The following is a 20,751-nucleotide window of genomic DNA, read 5'->3' as shown; positions in this document are numbered from 1 at the left end:
TCGCTCCGCCATTCCTAAACAATAAAAATCCGACGAGGGGGGTGGACCAGTGCTCACTCAGAGCCTGCCCACAGGCGAATGACGCAACCGACAGGCATGAAAAAACTCACGCATGCGCACGAAGGTTCAAGCTTGTCTGATGCAAGCGCACATGATTCAAATTCATATAGTTTTTGAAAAAAATAAAAAGGTCAGATAGTTTTCTCACAGACCTCGTATATCAGTTTTCCAACACATGTCCAGCTATTTTTTTTCCTTCTTTATAAGAGTTTGGTGTTTACATTTGTTCTACAAAGTTAAAAAAAATAAATAAAAATGTTAACACTTTTCTTTATAGCAGTTCTGTAATTTCAGAAATGCAACAAGAAACAACCACAAATCAGAAAAAGTTGGGACTATATGTAAAACGAAGATAAAAATAACGTTTTCATATCATCCAAACTTTATTGATTTAGAGTTATAAAAAACAAAACAAAAAGAACAGTTAAAAACATATTGTTGAACTGTATATAGAAAAACATTATAAGCTGTGTTATCTTTATTCATTAATTTTAAAGGTCAAATATGTTTTGTGGCTCTAGAAGAATGTTATTAGTGGAAGACGGGACAAAAATGGCTCTTTTGACAGTAAAGGTTGCAGACCCCTGACCCATTCATAAAATTTTCATCATACTAGTCTGAGAAGCAATAGGTATAATTGTTGCCCAAAAAAATCAGAGATATTATAGAGCTCACGTAGCAAGAACAGACAAGTGGATTAAATAACAAGAGTAAAGGCAGTTTGAGCTCCATAAGACAAGCACAAGGCCAGAATTACAGAAAAGTATAAGGTGAACAATACATTCACATAAAAGCAGAGGATCATGTAAAAAAATGTTGTCATGCTATAGATTTACAAATGCAATATTGATTGAATACATGCGCATGATGTGATGATTAATGCTGTGCTCAGGCTTGCCATCGGAGACTCTGAGCTTCCAAATACCTGGGGCCACTACCTTGGACCAGGAGGACCAGTAGCAAAGTTAGTGCTACTGGTCCTGACCGGTAGGCTCAAAAAAATATTTTTCTAACCCTGATCATCCAGTATTAATGTTTTTAACTTTTTAAACATTATTTTTGACCTTGGCATAGCATCAAATGATATGAAATACAGGTGAATCCTGTTAACTTGCGCAAGTTGGGGTTCACAAAATCGGGCAGCAACTTCATGAGGTTGACCAAAAAAAAAAAGAAGAAGAAAAAAAAAAAAACCTGAAAATCAGCTTGCCTTGCCATATTACAGAAGTTTCAACCATTTGAAGCATGATTCCTTCCTGGATGATGATGATGACGATGATGATGATGATTTCTTCGTCTGGAGTGGGTTTAGGATCTTCTTCTTCCTCCTCAGGCTGCTGCACTTCAGCAATGAGAGCTTTGTTGGTGTGGACGATTCTGGATGATTCAAAGTTTTGAATTTGACCCTCCGCTTTAGATCCTTTGCGCCGGTTCAGATTGAGCCGAAATTTATACATGCACCCGCACTTCCCAAAAACGGTCAAATCGAAATTGACTTTTATACAGTCGTCTAAATTTTTGAAGTCCACAGATCGACCGTGATTAAAGCCAAAATCCGAGTTACGTGAACGGGAGTTAACAGGGTTTACCTATATAATGAAATCTAAAATGTATATCATAATTAACTTTAACTTAAATTGTCTTCAGTTATGGCTCTGACAATAGATTAACAAAGTATGACAAATCTTGAATTATATTATTTTATTTGACTTTGCATAGGCTCAAAGAAGGACCTTCAAATGGGGAAATGGCCTATTACTTCAGGCAATGAGAGGCCGTTTGCCCACATCACCCTTTTGAAATGTGAATCACTGATTCAGAATTATTTTCACATTTCAATTCCAGCATTGAATATTCTTGAGAATTAAAAAAGTTCTCTGTTCTTTGAAAGGATGTACTTGCATTTTCTGTGATATTATCATTATATCATTGGCATAAAATGATCTTAAAATGATGTTGATAATATTGTGATATTATCATCTATTGTGATATTTTCTGAAGCAGCATATCATCCAGCAAAATTTGACAATCCAAAGGCTACAACCAAGAAAAAAAACATTCAGGGCTATTTAACGTTAACAATCAATCAGTTGTCAACTGTATGTTTTTGTATTTTTGCTTGTCCATATTTTGGGTGGTCTTATACAAAATATCTATAAGACCACCTTGATTACCATATGTAGATGTAACTTCCAAGAAATAAAAACTGACAAGTCTAAACTGTCTTCTCATATTCATGTTTAGTCTAAAACCTAAATGTTTTCCATGTCTTTTGGAGGCGTCTCTAAATGCGTAGGTCTGTTGTAGGATGAAGGTTCCGAAAGCTTCACTTTGTAAGTAAGTTCGTCGGCTGCTCCCTTGTTTTCACTCGAGGTTGCCACAGCAGGTTCGAGGAGGACCTACATGTTGAATTGGCACAAATTCAACATGTACGTAGTAAGAACTTACCACTGGTGTGGTAAGTAAGTTCTTTGGCTGCTCCCTTGTTTTCACTCGAGGTTGCCACAGCAGGTTCAAGGAGGACCTACATGTTGAATTGGCACAAGTTTTATGCCGGATGCCCTTCCTGACACAACTCCACATTACATGACTTCACTTTGTAATGAAATGAAACCAAACACCAAAACCTAAATGCACTTCTCTTTCAAAGGCATTGTTTTCCATGCAACTGGGAAAACCAAGATTAGAGAAGTAATCTAAAATTTTTTTACAGCAACAGAACATCAGTAGTAATACACTGTAAGTGAAAAGCCAAACGGAGGTCTGTGTCATTTTTTTTATACTTTGCATTTAACAGTGTTAATGCAGTTAGCAAAATTAACAAATGATTATAACCAAAGGGGATGATTCTGATTCATGGTCTGGTTAGTCTCCATATAGATAAGTTGATCTAGCTCAAGACGTAATTGGTAAATCATCTTTTAGCATGAATTCATACGTTCATGCTCTTTGAAATGACTACCACCTAACAGTCTACATAGTCTTTCTTTCCTTTTCATCCCGTTAACTGGTTTCTAATGAATATCTTTAACAGGCACAGATGAGAACGCCATTATTGAACTTCTTGGAAATCGCACCAACAAACAGAGGGTTCCTATGGTAGCAGCTTACAAAACTACTTATGGAAAGGTAAGAGTTTCTCAAAAGCTGAAAGTTCTCCTGTAGGGTTTTCATGAACTTTATACAGCAATTAATGTTTGCACTGATTTTATTCAGAGGTTTGTTTGTTTTATTTATTTCTTTTTTTTATTGCTGTGTATTTATTAGGATTTAATCCACGATCTGAAGTCCGAGCTCAGTGGAAACTTTGAGAAGCTGGTGCTTGCCATGTTGATGAGTCCTTCATACTTTGATGCTTTTCAACTCAGAGAGGCCATAAAGGTTAAAGACTGAAGTTATTTTGATTTTGAAATCCCAACTGTGCTCTATGACTCATCGGGCCGTAGCAGACTAAACTAAAAAAACACTGATTCAATGCACAACCGTTTGAGACTTGACTCATAACCAGCAATATAAGCCTTTCTATTCAGTGATAATTGTTTTTTATTGATTTTATAATTTATAGTCTTATTTATTTTTGCCTTACAGGGTGCAGGGACGGATGAAGCGTGTCTGATTGAGATTCTTTCCTCACGTAGCAATGCAGAAATTCACGAAATCAATCAGGTCTACAAGTCTCGTGAGTTCTGGTTCTTCTACTCATCCTGTTGATTTCACCCCCCCCCCAAAAAAAACACTTTTGATATAAAACATGACAGGTCTGAAACTGTTTGTCCTTTGTCCTCATAGTGGATTGTGTAATTCTGGCACGGTTAAAGAACAGCGGGAAAAGCTTTAAGATTCAGCAAAGTAGGGACGGAGCACAAGCAAATGGGCAAGACTCCAAACTGCAAATTAGTGCATCCTGTTTATGACACTGTTCTGGAGACAGGATTTGCACTGCACATTTGCAAAAACTAACACCTCCAAACCACATGTGGATGGAGACTGGTGTGGTGTGCTTACAACTTACAATCTATTTACTTTGACTGACACATGCAACCTCCAAATCAGAAAAAGTTGGAACGGTTTGAAAAATGCACATTTTGAAAAAACACAGTGATTCTTCTTTTTTTTTTTTTTTACTTATATTTTGTTAAACTTTATAACACATTTATACAACACAACATCAACATAAAATATATCTGGGTTGCACATTATTAATTATTTTTCTTAAACAATGTCCATTTTTTTCCTCTTTTTTTTTTGTCCATTTGGGATTCCTGTAACCTCAGTCTGAGTTAGTTTCTCCATTAGGAATATGTCCTCTGTCATTGTTATCCATTGATCCTTTGATGGCACATCTGTCTTTCCCCACTTCCTCGTTATGCTTTTTTTTGTTTGTTACTGCTATTAACATTATCTTTACCAAATATTCATCACATTTATGAATAGTGCCATCTCAAAAAAATTTCAAATACAGGATTTTGTTTTTTCAGTGGAATTACATGTCCCAAAAAATTATACAGGTCATTATGAATAGTTTTCCAAAATTCGAAAGCATTTCAGGTGTTATTTTGTCTGACATTTGCAGAAGATATGGGAATGGTCAAGATCCATCATCCCACATTCTCTCCAGCATTTCTGATGCTTCCGTAACTGTTTACCTTTAACTTGGGTGTAATAAAGAATCTTAGATTTTTCCAGGCAAACTCCCTCCATGTCCAAGAACTAGTAGCTGTATACTGTAATTTCCATGTCAAGCCAATCCTTATCATCAATTTCTATAAAAAAGTTGGAACGGTTTGGAAAATACAGATTTAAAAAAATATACCCTTCACTTAGTTTGGGAAGGGTGATCAGTCATCAAATACCGTGTTGGTTTGGAATAAAAGATTACCTTGATTGTAAGACGGCCCCTTTTTTTAAAGACATATTTCTTGAAAAATGCTTTCTGAAGACCAAATTTTGTTTAATAAAAAATATTGGTAATAATGGCCCAATGAGAGAGAACAGTGGTGGTGCAGTGGTGCAATAAACAGTGCAACTGGCCTACCTTGGCTTCTCATTTCGTCATGCCATATTGCCAATTTTTTATACCTGCAATTTTTTGTCCACGCTCAGCACTGGTGTACTGATGTAAGATCTGTGATGTACTCCAGGGGATTTTCAGACAGGCCACAAAAGGTCTTCATGGAAGGGAAGGGAAGCATAGCTGTCAACCTGACACCAAAAAGGGCAAAGAGGGTGCAGGTTTCTTTGTAACAACTCCACCAGGTTATTTTGTTGATTAACAGCAGACTGGATGAGTTCATCAATGACTACAGGATACACAGTGAAAACAGTCTGCATGGCAATAGCGTCAGTGTGAGAATGACCTAAAGGCAATCGGGAGACGATGCAGAGAGTCATAACACTTAGCAAATATACCATGAAGCAGTGTTCAGACATGGAAGGAAAAGTTCGGAAACATGAGGAGGTGACATGGTCAGTAATAGGTCCTCAAACACAAGAAATAAATGTGAGAAGAGGAGCACAAAGGCTAAATGTTCTGGCACTGGAGTGAGGGGCTCTGGGTGGCTAAATTGTGCGTAATTCTAAACACAAATGTGCGGGCAGATGAACTGGATGTCCAAATGCCCGTGAACACAAAGTAAAGCCACAGAAACACACTAGGAACAGGAATATCAGAATAAAAGCATGACAGGAAGTGATTAAAATGTGAACTATGACGTGGAGTTGTTCTGAAACTTTGATAACACACCATTCTCTGTTTCAGTCTGAGGGAGGTAAAAAGTGCATGACATGGTGTGATTCTGCAGCTCTCTTTGAGATAAAATGTTGCTGCTATGTGATTGCAGCGGAACAACTAGAGCTGATTAGTGCTCATGTCAAATAGTGGTCCTGATGGGCACACTCGCTTCATGGGTATGTGACACCATCTGCTGTTGCCAGTGTACATGCCATGTAAAACCTGGACCCTGAATATAAGCATACCCCCTTTTTTCAATGTTTTTTTTTTTTTCCCAAAAATAAAAATAAATGTCTTATATTCAGACCAGTATGGTACATGTTTATGTACATGGTGGATATGAGTATAAACAAAGTACCATAATTTGTACTCATCCAAATACTGTTTATCTACTGTACTCTCCAAGGGTATGAAAGTGGTTTACTTGCTTGGTTTGTAGGTTTTGTTAAAATGTGTCATGTCTGTAAGTGTTTTGCCTGCACTAATTAAAAAAAAAAAAAAAAAAAGTTCATCAGATGAATATATACTCCCTAAAAGCCACATCTTCCATCCAGAGTACGGGAAAAAACTGGAGGACGCCATCAGCAGTGACACTTCCGGTCACTTCCGCAGACTCCTGGTTTCTCTTTCCCAGGTAATGTCTACCTTATACAACGTGATTCCTCGTGATTTTTTTTGACAAAGTTGACAAAGCCTCCATCCACATCATGTTTAATGTCTGTTTCCAGGGAAATCGTGATGAAAGAGAAACCGTTGATATCTCCATGGCCAAGCAGGATGCTCAGGTACCAACTAATGTTGGCATTATGAAATAATTAGAATGTATGCTGTATTGCGTTCCTTTTTTTATTTGTGTTTGCTTGTGCAACAGAAACTGTATGCTGCTGGGGAAAACAAGGTAGGAACTGATGAGTCTCAGTTTAATGCCATCCTGTGTGCTCGCAGCAAGCCTCACCTTCTAGCAGGTATATATGCAGACGGGTTTTCTTCTTGAACTTCTTCAGACGACGTCTCCTTCACCTTTTCACCTTTTGGTGCTGTGTCTCTTGTCTTAGTCTTTCACGAGTACCAGCAGATGTGTGGGAGGGACATCGAGAAGAGCATCTGCAGAGAAATGTCAGGCAACGTGGAATCCGGCATGGTGGCAGTGGGTACGTTCTGAAACCAACTCTCGTTCTAGCTCAGTCAAAGTCACGTGGTTTTCTGGCTTTCCTCCAAAAAGGATCAAAGCTTAAAACACATATTGAAGACATTCTTCAATATGTTTGTTTCACTATGTTCTCCTGGACAAATGTTTGCAGATGGATCAAGCCTGAAGTGGAGTTTTCAAGCTGACGGGCTGCTGTTTAATGATTATTTGAAGAGTTGGAATCTCAATCATACTAACTAGGGATGCACCGATCCACAGTTTTTCACTTCCGATCCGATCCTGATACCTGAATTTGGATATCTGCCGATACCGATACTTTTCCGATCCGATACCAGAGCACTGTTTGCTTTAATGCTGTTATTTTTATTGGTGATTTTATTTGAGGATTTTCTTAAAAAGGAGACCTGAAAGTTGAGCTACAATTTGCCAGAAGGTGTATCTAAGATGAAAGCCTAGATTTGATGTTTTGGTGAAAACATTATTTTTTTTATAGACTTAAGGAGAAAAGACAGCACACTCTCACTCTCTCTCTCTCTCTCTCTCTCTCTCTCTCTCTCTCTCTCTCTTACTCTCACTCTCTTTTTCTCCCTCTCACACTGTTTAAGTGCTGTGCAAACTTCAAACTTTTGGTAAACACAAAGCCTTTCAATTGTAAAATAAATATCATCGACGCTCACGATTTTAATGGATTAAAGGATTCTAATGGAGACTTTTTCCTTTTCAGCGAACAGAATCTCTTTTCACTGTCCTCCTTGGCTGCATGCCAAGCTGGCATTTCATAGCGTTTGACAGCCTCGGGACAGTGAAGCGGCTATCTTTTTACAATAATTCAGTTAATTTTTCGGAAAATCTGTGCTCGACCAACAGGCAGTTTGAACCCGAGAGCCAGGCAGAAATTTGCTGCTAACTGCAGCTAGAACACTGGAAGAGAGCTCTCTCAAACAGCCCGGCTTCAGAAAACCTCTCCTTCTCCCGCTCGGCAGTAAACAAGCAGAAAACAAACAACAGCAGTTGAGAGGATTCATAGCGGCTCTTCTAACATATCGGAAAATGTCGCGGGTTGGATCTGTATTTTCCGATACGTGAATTACATCGGTATCAGAACCCGATACGGATTGGTCCCATCCCTAATACTAACAACATAACAAGAGCAGTCTGAGATTTCTGACGTCCGCCAAGGGTTGAGAAGGACTCAAAATAAAAGATATGTGATTCACATCGTGACCTGGACTTTACCTGGATCCAGATTCCACAACACAATGCAACAATTGCAAACTTCTCCAGAATGGACCGACTGATCAAGATGTTTATGATATTTAATTCACAAGGTGAAACAAAATAGTGTCTTCCTGATCTTGGTTTTACATCGTGATGCCGTATCTGTGAAGTAGTTTTGACATAATCCTTTAAAAGTCTACAAAGTGAAATCCTAATCCAGAATCTGGATCCAGATCACCTCCAAAATTTAATGGAGTCTTCCAAGGCCTAACACCAATGTGTGATGAAAATTTGGTGAAAATCTGTTAAGTGGTTTTGACGTAATCCTCAAAATCCAACAAAGTGAAGCGTACAAACTGAAATCTGGATCCATATCACCTCCAAGACTGAGTGAAGTCTTTCATGCCGTAATATCTATCTGTGGTCCAAATTTGGTGAGAATGCGTGAAGTGGCCTATATAAAGAGAAATCTGGATCCAGAATCCGGATCTGGATCACCTCTGAAATTTAATCGAGTCTTCCATGGCCTAATATCTATCTGTGGTGAAAATTTCACCAAAATCCATGCTGTAATTTTGACATAATCCTGCTAACAGACAGAGAGACAAATAAATAAATGCTGATGATTTTATTACGTCCTTGGTGGACGTAATAACGGATAATAACATAATTTTGTGGAGGTGAATATTATGTATGGAGGGTGGTGGAGCCAGAGGCGGGATACACTCTAGACAGGAAGCCAGTCTCATCACTTCCCAAGTGACTGAATATGTCTTGGACTTTATTTACATCCGTCATTAAGAAACACAGTCAGTGTGGTGCTCTGTGGTTAACGGTCAGACATCTTCAAAGGGAGGTAATTGGACTCTCTTTTGCACGTTGTATTTGTCAGTTATATGTATAAACCAACCTGATGAGTTCTTCAACACAGATGTTGACCAGTTTGTGCCCACCGATGTATTACACATGCACGCACCTCATGTGGCATAGCAGGAGGCATCATTTTGTGAGCTTTCTTCTGGAGTTCATATGTTTGAACACGGTTTTCCCACCTCCAAAGAATGCAGAGGTCTGTGATTTTTACTGTAGGTACACTTCAACTGTGAGAGACAGAATCTCAACCAAAAAAAAAAAAACAGGAAATCACATTGTATGATTTTAAAATAATTAATTTGCATTTTATTGCATAAAATAAGTATTTGATCACCTACCAACATGCAAGAATTCTGGCTCTCACAGACCTGTTAATTTTTCTTTAAGAAGCCCTCTTATTCTGCACTCTTTACCTGTATTAATTGCACCTGTTTGAACTTGTTACCTGTATAAAAGACACCTGTCCACAAACTCAATCAGTCATACTCCAATCTGTCCACCATGGCCAAGACCAGAGAGCTGTCTAAGGACACCAGGGACAAAACTGTAGACCTGCACAAGGCTGGGATGGACTACAGGACAACAGGCAAGCAGCTTGGTGGAAGACAACAGCTGTTATGATTATTAGAAAGTGGAAGAAACACAAGATGACTGTCAATCTCCCTCGGTCTGGGATTCCATGAAAGATCTCATCTTGTGGGGTAAGGATGATTCTGAGAAAGCCCAGAACTACACGGGAGGACCTGGTCAATGACCTGAAGAGAGCTGGGACCACAGTCACAAAGATTACAATGGTAACACACGACACCGTCATGGTTTAAAATCTTGCAGGGCAGCAAGGTCCCCCTGCTCAAGCCAGCACATGTCCAGACCTGATTGAAGTTCACCACTGACCATCTGGATGATCCAGAGGAGGCACGGGAGAAGATTATGTAGTCAGATGAGACCAAAATAGAGCTTTTTGGTATCAGCTCCACTTGCCATGTTTGAAGGATGAGAACAACCCCAAGAAAACCATCCCAGCTGTGAAGCATGGGGGTGGAAACATCATTTTTTGGGTGCTTTTCTGCAAAAGGGGACACGACGACTGCACCATATTGAAGGGAGGATGGATGGGGTCATGTTTCGCAAACAACCTCCTTCCCTCAGTAAGAGCATTGAAGATGGGTCGTAGCTGAGTCTTCCAGCATGACAATGACCCCAAACACACAGCCAGGGCAACTAAGGAGCTCCATAAGAAGCATTTCAAGATCCTGGAGTGGCTGAGCCAGTCTGCAGACCTGAGCTCAATAGAAAATCTTTGGAGGGAGTTGAAACTCCAAACCTGAAAGATCGGGAGAAGATCTGTATGGAGGAGTGGACTAAACTCCCTGCTGCAGTGTGTGAAAGCTTGGTCAAGAACCACAGGAAACATTTGACCTCTGGAACTGCAAACAAAGGTTTCTGTACCAATTATTAAGGTCTGTTTTTCTATTGGATCAAATACTGCAATAAAATGCAAATTAATTTTTAAAAAATCATACAATTTGATTGATCTTCTGATTTTTTTTTTTTTTTTTTCTGTGTCTCACAGTTGAAGTGTACCTATGATAAAAATTACAGACCTCTTCATTCTTTGGAAGTGGGAAAACCTGCAAAACTGACAGTAGATCAAATACTTATTTTCCTGACTGTAGTATGCTAAGAAATACTTCATGCATCAAGATGTAATGTAGTGCCCAAGATCAAGTCACTAAGATCTTTGACAAGTTTGAGGTTTGCCACATTTCAATTCAAATTATGGTCACCAGAGGGTTGGGGTCTCTGAAACCTTGTGTATGTCATATCTTCAGAAAGACTTTTAAGTAACACCTTGAAATTTTGTATACAATGCCAGCTCACTATAGCCTCTGACATGTTCAGCTTTGGGGGTGTTTTGATTCTAATTCTAGGAGACTGAGTCCCCAAAGCATTGCGTGTGTGATGTCTTAAGAAAGATGTCATGCATCAAGGTGAAACTTTGTCTACAAGTTCACCACACTAAGAACTTGGACAGATCATTCAGTCATTCATTTTCTGTATGCACTTACTCCAATCAAGGGTCACAGGGGGCTGGAGTCTATCCTGGCAGTCATAGGGCGTGAGGTGGGGTACACCATGAACAGGACACCAGTCTATTGCAGGGTGGTTTCTGTTACAAATTTGTGCAAATGCTAAGTGATATTTTCCAAAGGTTGACAAAACACAGTTGCAAAATGATAGTATTTCCACTGAGTGATGGAATACAACTGCTAGGTTTTGTACTTTTACGATAACTATCACTACAGTGAGGCTCTCGCGAGAAATGTAATTCCAGTGGTCATTTCGATAGATGAGTAAGGCCTGTTAAATATTGCCATTTTGTTGTTTTCTTTTCCAAATTCAGTATTGCCGTAATGTCATTTCTTGAGGTTTAACGAGCTCTCCATGTCTTCCTTCAAACACATGTACCACACCATGTACTTTAAAATGTCATGTGAGTCTTCCTATATGTCATGTGATGTGCAATCGAGGAAAAAGTTTTTGTTGCAGTTTAGTGAAGTATGGCTTTTTTGAATCACTTGAAAAACCATCTCATGCAAGTGTAACACCATTATTCCAGTGTGACAAATTCTTTTTCGTAATACACGTGTTTCCATTTAGTGTATTTTAATTCACTAATTAAAATTGCATAATTTGGAGGGTAATGGAAGCCCACCTTTTGAAACCTTGGGTACGAGAAAAAACTGCATGGGCTTCATGGCCTATGGTAAAACTTGTTACTGTAGATTTTACCCCTCTACATCTCCACAAGTTTGTGGTTGGACTTGGCTATGCAGTATAGGGTCAATGCTGGTCTGGTTACGTCCTCCAAGGACATAAAAAATAATCAGCGTTTATTTATTTGTCTGTCTGTCTATTAGCAGGATTACATCAAAATTACTGCATGGATTTTGATAAAACATTTTCACCACAGATGGAGATATTAGGTCATGGAAGACTCCAATAAATACTGGAGGTGATCTGGATCTGGATCAAGATTTTACTTTGTATAGCCTTTGAAGGATGAAGTAAACAAAACAAAACAAAAAACTACTTCACGGATTCTCACCAAATTTGGACTACAGATAGATATTAGGTCTTGGAACACTCCACTGAATTTTGGAGGTGATCCAGATCCGGATTCAAGATTTCACTTTATATAGTCTTTGAAGGATTATGTCAAAACTACTCCACGGATTCTCACCAGATTTGCAACACAGATTGCTATTAGCTATTAACTAGGGAAGGTGATGTCTAGTGGTTAAGCTGTTGGGCTTGAGACCAGAGGATCCTCGGTTCAAATCCCAGCCTGACCGGGAAATCACTAAGGGCCCTTGGGCAAGGTCCTTAATCCCCCAGTTGCTCCCGGTGTGTAGTGAGTGCCTTGTGTGGCAGCACCCTGACATTAGGGTGAATGTGAGGCATTATTGTAAAGCACTTTGAGTGTCTTATGCAGATGGAAATTGCTATATAAATGCAGTCCATTTATCATTTATTACTGCATGGAAGACACAGCTGGAGGAAATCCAGATCCAGATTCTGTCTCAGGATTTGTTGGGAGTGATCTAGATCAATATGCAGGTTCTGCAGTAGAAGGATACATCACAATGTAAAACCAAGATCGGGAAAACACTACTTTGTTTCACCGTGTGAATTAAATATCAGATTGCGACATCTTGGATCACTCGGTTCATTCTGGATCAGTATACAGTTATTTCATTGTGTTGTGGAATTCGGATCCAGGTGAAGTCCAGGTCATGATGTGAATCACATATCCTTTATTTTGTGTACACGTCAGCCATTGGCAGACGTCAGAAATCTCTGATTGCTCTTGTTTCATATTGAGTTTATGTATTTGCATGGGAGGTGATGGTCTAGTGGTTAAAGAGTTGGGTTTGAGACCAGAGGATCCTTGGGCAAGGTCCTTAATCCCCTAGTTGCTCCCGCTGTGTAGTGAGTACCTTGTATGGCAGCAACTTAACATTGGGGTGAATCTGAGGCATTAATGTGTAAGGGCCCTGTCCCACTGGAGAGAGGATTAATTGCACATGAATTGAGTACACAAATTGCGGGCGTTCATTGTCATCCGCAACAAAATGGCCAAAAATGACAAATGTCCCAGTATGAATTACGGATATATTAATAATATATAGCGAATATATGATGAACAATCACGGTTATAAAACGCATGTAGTGAGGAAACTGATCCGACGCATTGAGATTATCACGGCAGTATTACGGGTGTATTATGAATGCATCACGCACATGTTGCGTGTGCACGGCATCTGCATTGCAGTCATAAAAGAAGCGCACTCGGGCCATCGGCATCACTATTCACACCAACAATACAGCCTCTGGAGCATTTGCTGGACTTGGACAAGTTGATCACAGAGTTAATGTTCTTGTTGTCATTCGAGGGTTAACTGTTCATGAGTTTGGGGAGCGGGAGGGGGGAAGCCGCTCAGGGTGTGAGACGGTGTTTTGTTTTGTTTTTTTGAGAGTGTCACAGAAAACAGACGTCAGCGTGAGTTGTGGGTAAACAGCAACTCTTCCTTTTGTTGGTGTTAAATAAAAGTCCTGGATTGCAGCAGCTATTACGTCTTTGTGGATTTACACAGCCGGACCGGCACTGACTGGCAGGTATGCCGTTTTATGCCACACTTTGGGTTTACGTGACGTTTTTGTTAGGCATTCACAGAATGTCCGCAAAGCAGATGTAATAAAAATGCTTTATTCATGGCCAATCTGTATGCATTCGCTACAACATATTTTAGTTTGTGATGTGGACATGATGGGCACGATATATATCTGTTTTACACACTGTCCTGGTCCGCTGCCAAGCCGCAAATCCCCATCAGTTGCGGATATCAGCGGTTAACGGCAGATATACAGCGCATAGAGTGAGTATGTATTGTGTATGAATTGAGTATATATGGAGTATGTAAGGTGGATATTATCCGCATTCAGATTTTTGAACAGCTCAAAAATCCTGGCTGCGGACATGCGTGCCTCTGCGGATGATCACGGGCGTGTTTGGATGACGGCCGACTCATACAGGCATGTTACACAGATATTGCGGATGTTTGGCGAATATGGGCCAATTTTGTGCGCAATCCATATGCAAATCCTCCTAAATGCCAGTGGGACAGGGCCCTAAAGCGCTTTGAGCATCTGATGCAGAAAAAGTGCATGGAAAAGTGCTATATAAATGCAGTCCGTTTAGTTTCTGTATTTGCATGCAGTGGCTAACAGTATTTGCTCCTGTTCTCTAGTGAAGTGCATCAAGAACACCCCTGCCTACTTTGCAGAAAGGCTCCACAATGCCATGCAGGTACATGTGCTCATCATCTCACATTATTCACATTTATAATAGACGTGACTAAATGCCACACAGTTTGTGGTAGTTCAGTATTGTAGTTCAGTGTCCGTGACAGTTCAGTCTGCTGTAGTGTTTACAGAAGATACAACATCACTGCAGTATTGAGCCAAATATCAATGTGTTTGCTGGCAGGGAGTAGGAACTAAGGACAGAACCCTCATCCGTATCATGGTGTCCCGCTCTGAGGTGGACATGCTGGACATCAGAAAGGAGTACGTGAAGAATTACGGAAAATCACTGTACAACCACATCTCGGTAGGTCCACTCGGTCATGTTGTAGGAGCAGCCATCACTTCAGCTGCTTTTCCTTCTTCGTTTGCCTGAACGGCGGTGGACTGGTCTGAATTTGTTGTTTGTGTCAGGGTGATGCATCTGGAGACTACAAGAAGCTGCTGTTGAAGCTGTGTGGAGGGAGCGACTAGAGAAATGGGAAAAATCACTTCTTATAAGACAGTCTCCATGTCTGCAGTAAGCAATGTTATAGAACCGTGTGTCACGTGTGACGCATGTAACCATTTGTCCTGACAACAATCCAGTGATATGAAGTTTGTACTTAATGACAAATATAAACATTAAATATTCATGCTACTTGTGTTGGTACTCACCGGCCACTTTGTTAGGTACACCTTGCCAGTACCAGATTGGTCCGCCTTTTGCCTTCAGAACTGCCTTAAAGAACATGTCGCATGTTTTTTAACGACCAGGTTAGCAACACAACATCAAACTGCTCATGATTATACATCTCTCTGTGCACATGCGCTCATAATTAGTGGTTTCTGATGCTTTTTATTCCTCTCCCGAAGCGAGGTAACAGGTGCATGTCCAGAAAACCTGTCACTTGGCAATTGTGACGTAGTTAAGAGCAAAACAGAAACATCCCAGACAGAGACAGACAGAGCAAAATGAATGCGGTTCTGTCCAGTAATGAAGCTTCTGAGCTTCTTCTTTTTTTTTTTTTAAAGCAGTGGCTCAGATTTAGGAGACGACACACTTCACCCCGAAACTCTTAACTTTTTCAGTCTGTTGGATTTTGGAACTTGTAACACTGCTGATTGTGTAGCAGGATGCTGGTTTAGTGGAGCTGTGATCACGGATGTGCCTGGACATGTAGCTGTATATCTCGAAAAACTCAGACGCTATTTTCAGGATATAACGGACTCTCTAATGTGCCACAATCCTGACAGAATTTGAGTTGAAGGCAGAGCTGCGATCAGACATTATGTGTGCGCACCCGATCCGAACCTGAGAGCAAGTGGACCTGGACAATATTCTCTGGCCGAGTGGAAATTGAAAATGATCTCTGGCTGTGGACGAGTGGACTGTTCCATGGTTGGCAATCGCAATTGCGATTACGCGCGTGCGTGATGCGTGCGTGGGGGCTTGTTTTTGTTGTGGACTTATTTGGAAATCTTTACACTGGGAGAGGTGGAATGTTCATTTTTAACCCCCAATTTAGATGGACTTCTGGTTGAATTTGAACTATATATAATCAATATTAAGCTTGTAGACTCTCAAATGTCATAAAACTGTCCATCTCTATAAGGAACTTTTTAAAAGGGAATTAATGTTGAATTAATTCCTTAATAAACAGCTGGCATATGGGTTAAAACGGCTGTTACGCTGTTTTAACCCATATGCCAGCTGTTTATTGCCTCTTAATGGACGTGGAATGTTATCAAGTAGGTGTACCTAATAAAGTGGCTGATGAGCGTATTTGTGTGTGTGTGTGTGTGCACTTTGTAAAAGTCTTTCGTTTTCATTTGATGTTTCAATTTGATGTTGAAAGTAAATCAAATTTTGTGGATATTAAAGCTGCAGTGTTTTGGCTTTCGGGATGTTTATTACACATATTAAAGATATCTTCACGCCTAAACCACTTTTTATGAACACTGGCAGGTGCATTGGGCCTATAAATGGGAGGAAGTGATTTGATTTACAATGATTGGCCAGTAATTTGATGGAAATGAGTAAGACTTTTGCAGAGTGTGTATGTGTGTGTACTTATACATTTTTAAAGTTGCAGGCATGCTTTTATTATTGGCCAGGAAATTTCACTATATATATATATATATGTATATATATATATATATATATATATATATATGTGTGAAGTTTAGTAAAAACACAGTGTCTTTTGTCAGTAGATGTCACACATACTATATCATATACATGGCATTTTGGTGCTTCTTTAAGTAGTTGCAGTTAAATTGTATGTTAATTATTAACAAAAGGGGACAACTGTTTACAAAAAGTTGTCTCCTCAGTCTTTAAAGGATCATTTTGTTCTAACTCCCTTTTGATTCCTTGCTTCAATATCTATGCAAATGAGAGCTTTGCTTTCCAGATTTAGAAAATTCTTCTCTACGTAGTTTGTGTTTAAAAAAAAAAAAAAAAAAAAACATTTACAGAGAATATTAATATTTACCTGAAGCCTAAAAAGCCAAAGTCTGAAGACGGAACACGTGCCTTTTGTTTGCGCTGCTCTATCAGCTGCTCACAGCTCGTTGCCAGTGTGTGACTTCACTTCTATTTTTATGACAGAATATTACGGTCATTGTTGAGGAAACAGATTTCAGAATGTCATAATTCTAAATGGATGTTATTCATACCAGAACAAAGTGGTATTTATGTAAGAAGTTATTGTTCATTGTAATATTGTTAATATTTCCAGAAGAAGAGCTGATACTTTGAAAGTAAAATGAAAAATATTTAAAGTCAGACAATTAGAAGAAAACGTTGGGTAATTTTAACTAAAAGGTTTCTCATTATAACAATGGAGAATTAAGTGTTTAGTGACGACAATCCTGTTCTCTGGTGGTTAAAGTGACTACAAATGCTTTGTGAATCCCGAACACAGGGTGGGCGTGGCTCAAAGGATAAAAGGATACATTTCTGTAACATACAAAATTTGTCCTTTCAGCAGATCTTTCTTCAGTTGAACATCAGCAACAGTACATCCACTTTTTATTGTTGTTGAATTACCAGCCAATAGTTGTTGGCGTCCGTGTCGTCTGTTTATTACGATATCTCAAAAACTGTCTAACTTTTTTAATTTGGCAAAGGCGTAATATGGGTCACCGACATTGTTCCCATCTAAAAATCATATTTGTTTGGAAATGGCAACCGTTTTTATGCAGAAAATAGCCATTTTGACCACTTAAAGGAAACGTCCTCAAAAACTGTCTGATAATATGGGTCATTGACATATGTCATTGCAAAAAAAAATGATAGTCATAGATTCGCTTGTTTGGAAATAGTGGCCATTTTTATGCCTATTTGGGCTTTTAATTGAGCCGGTGTCGCCGACTGAACGGTCCCCCTAAAAATCAGTACGCCTTTTGCATCTGCTCATGCATCATTAGCCACGGTTCATGGATTAACACCTCGTTTGTGCTTCAAACTGCACTCCAGTCATCATCTGTGTCAGCGACAGATATCTGAAGCTTTTTGTACAACAATCATTTCTACATAAATTCACCATTATTTCATCATAAAAGGCGGTGGAAGCACTGGAGCCAAATGAGCTGCTAGCTGATGCGTTCACTGAGCATCAGACATTTCAAAGCGTCATGGAATTTTGCAGAGTTTCTGCTTAAAATGGCCTTGTTTCTGCTTAAAACTACCTTTATCATCTGATGGTTAATAATCACATTAATCCATTTGATCACTTTGGGTGAAGAGACTCTCTGACATGCTGCTATGGTCCGAAATGACGCATGTGCAGATGCAAAAGGCGGACCGATTTTTAGGGGCGGACCGTTCAGTCTACAACACTGGTAACCCACAGGGCTCTTGGCACTTGAGGTTTTTTTTTTTTTTTTTTTTTTTTTTTTTTTTACAAGAATGTTTTGCAAATACGTTCTTGTCATATGATGTACTTTTCTTCACCGTAAACATTTTTTGATATAAACATTTTCCCCCCTCAAAACATAGAGGAAAAATACCAGTATTATAAGGTCCCCCTAAAACAAACAAAAAAAAATCAAACAAACAACCTTAACGCTGTTAAAACATTATTTCCAGTCGAGCCTCAAACTGCTCTACACACCTTGAACAATTGTTAGATGAGAGAAATGTTCCATAGTGCAGTTATTAAAAACATTCTTGCGTTTTATGATAAATTACAACGTAATACATGTGTAGATATAAATTTTCACACACTTTGGCTAAAAACATTCAAACTCTTTTTATACCGAAGTCACATTTTATGTGTGTGTGGTAAGTCACTGAGAATGTTAAAAAGTCATTTTATAAAAGTATGTGGAAGATTTATTTCAACTTTTTCTTCACATTGTCACATTTTCAGTGGGCCACGAGTTTACATACAAGATGCCTGCTTCTTCAAACTGCATGAACAATTCTGTAAAAGATCAGAATTTGATGGAATTATCTTTAAAAGCTTCTGAATCACTATTTCACACAATTTGAGATTAATTGGGGAAAGCTTTGGTTGTAAGCGGGGAGGGGTGGCTGATTTCCGTAAATCAGATTCTTCCTAAGGAACCATGTCTGATAGATTCCTGCTGCCACAAGAAACCATTATACAAAAAAGGACCCAGTAATTAACAAACCTTTGTTATAAAGGTCCAGCAGGAACCATGTCTGATAGATTCCTGCTGCCACAAGAAACCATTATACAAAAAATACAAAAAAGGGCCCAGTAATTACCAAACCTTTGTTGTAAAGGTCCAGCAGAACTTGAGAATCCTAACTAAAGAAGTGATGAGTTGGAGGTATCAGACGGACATGTGACATGATCCCCCTTCATGAGAGCTCTTCATCACCATGATCTGAAGACTGCCTGATGGACCTTTAGAACAAAATTCCTAGGTGTTAATTTGCGGCTCACAGCATAGGGGGGAACTTAGCGGGGCATAGCCACGTGATGAGCGTTGCAGGTGTGAGTATTGCAGGAGGGTCCAGGGACATCCTCCCATGGAGAAAATTTTGAAATTTATAACCTTTTGAAACACTATTTCCTGCATTTTGAGGCCCACTTTGTGTTGCTAACTGGGATGTTAAATAATGTGACATGTCCTTTTAGAAAAAGGAAAACAAAAAACAAACAAACACTCCCCTATGCTGATTAAATCACAGCATAGGGGCCCCCTATGCTCAATTGCGCTGGTAAGAACCCTGGTCATATAAGGTTGGAGTGGTGAGCAGAACCGTTGTTAGGATATTTGGGGACTTCAGTGGTCTGCAAGATACTATTTTTTATTCTTGGTGACGTGTCCTTGAAAAAAATTTGATACCACTCTTGTATCGGGAGTTTGTACTGTGTGCGACGTCAGCACCAACCTGAGCCATACTGTGTTCTAAGCCTGGTAGCAGGATGGAAGAAGTTAAGTCCTATATAGGCCCCGAGGCCCAATGGTGCATTATTATTATTATTATGATGTCAAACCTGATTTATTGCAAACAGAGCAGTTGTCAAAGCTGAGCTCATCACTCAGAGGGTTGATTTCAATGTTTCATGACTTTTTTCTTCTTTTTTTTTTGTATTATTATTTCGTAGTGCACCTCAGTGGTTGTTTAACTCTACAGCCAGTAGGGGGCTCTTGGTTTGCATGACTGCTCGCTACTAATCTCACTGTTGGGTGGTTTGGCCTGATTATGTTTTGCTCTAACGTCTTTGTTGTTACTCTGATTTCAGTGATTTTGAACACTTTGCTCTGTGGAATGTACTTTGATGTTCTTAAAAAAAACACACACATACCTATCACTTTAAATAAAATATTTTTTGCCAAATCTGGAATGTTGGTGAGATGGGGTAATTTGTTTGTGCACAATGATTAGATACTCAGACTGATGTTACCTGTACGTGGTCTAAGATGTGCAGACGTGGCGCCGCAGAGCAGCGACATCTTCAGTGGCATCATAGAGCTTTTCTCAGTAGTCGGTAGAGGTGGGCGATACCGAGAATTTTGGTATTGATCCGATACCAAGTAAATACAGGCCCACTATCGCCGATACTGATACCAATACTTATTCATATTTAAGTTTCATAGATGCAAAGGCTCCAAAAGACCTAGGATAGAATTTCGCCAAACATTGTACGTGACAACAAAATACTTTATTATCACAATCAACATTTTTGTTTAAAAAAAAATCACTCAACACAACTTAAAACAAAATCTTCTGAGGTAGAGGGCTGACAGACCACAGTACAAGGGTGCGTTGCTCCATGTTGTGTGACACAGCGCAGTGCTGCTCTTACAGACAAGCTTGAGTATCGGTCTTTTTACACGAGGATCATTCAATATCAATACCAGCGTTAGTATCGATATTAGGATCGAT

General features: G+C 39.3%; 1 protein-coding gene across 2 annotated transcripts in view; it reads left to right on the top strand.

The window, feature by feature from the left end:
* Nucleotides 1-15,044, top strand: part of LOC117530845 (annexin A11-like) — a 35,833-nt gene extending 20,789 nt beyond the window's left edge. Inside the window, exons 5-14 of one of the 2 annotated variants that reach the window (XM_034193785.1) lie at nt 3,095-3,189; nt 3,328-3,441; nt 3,649-3,739; nt 6,346-6,425; nt 6,520-6,576; nt 6,663-6,756; nt 6,847-6,942; nt 14,345-14,403; nt 14,584-14,706; nt 14,814-15,044. In XM_034193785.1, coding sequence (XP_034049676.1) covers nt 3,095-3,189; nt 3,328-3,441; nt 3,649-3,739; nt 6,346-6,425; nt 6,520-6,576; nt 6,663-6,756; nt 6,847-6,942; nt 14,345-14,403; nt 14,584-14,706; nt 14,814-14,873 — 869 coding nt within the window. In that variant the 3' untranslated portion in view covers nt 14,874-15,044. The remainder of the gene's footprint in view (nt 1-3,094; nt 3,190-3,327; nt 3,442-3,648; nt 3,740-6,345; nt 6,426-6,519; nt 6,577-6,662; nt 6,757-6,846; nt 6,943-14,344; nt 14,404-14,583; nt 14,707-14,813) is intronic. The other variant, XM_034193787.1, reaches the window with a different exon arrangement.
* Nucleotides 15,045-20,751: the final 5,707 nt, after the last annotated feature.

This window comes from Thalassophryne amazonica, chromosome 18 (assembly GCF_902500255.1).
Source record: "Thalassophryne amazonica chromosome 18, fThaAma1.1, whole genome shotgun sequence".
Classification (NCBI taxonomy): domain Eukaryota; kingdom Metazoa; phylum Chordata; class Actinopteri; order Batrachoidiformes; family Batrachoididae; genus Thalassophryne; species Thalassophryne amazonica.
Note: the sequence above shows the minus strand (reverse complement) of the source record. Positions and strands in the feature narration are given on the sequence as shown.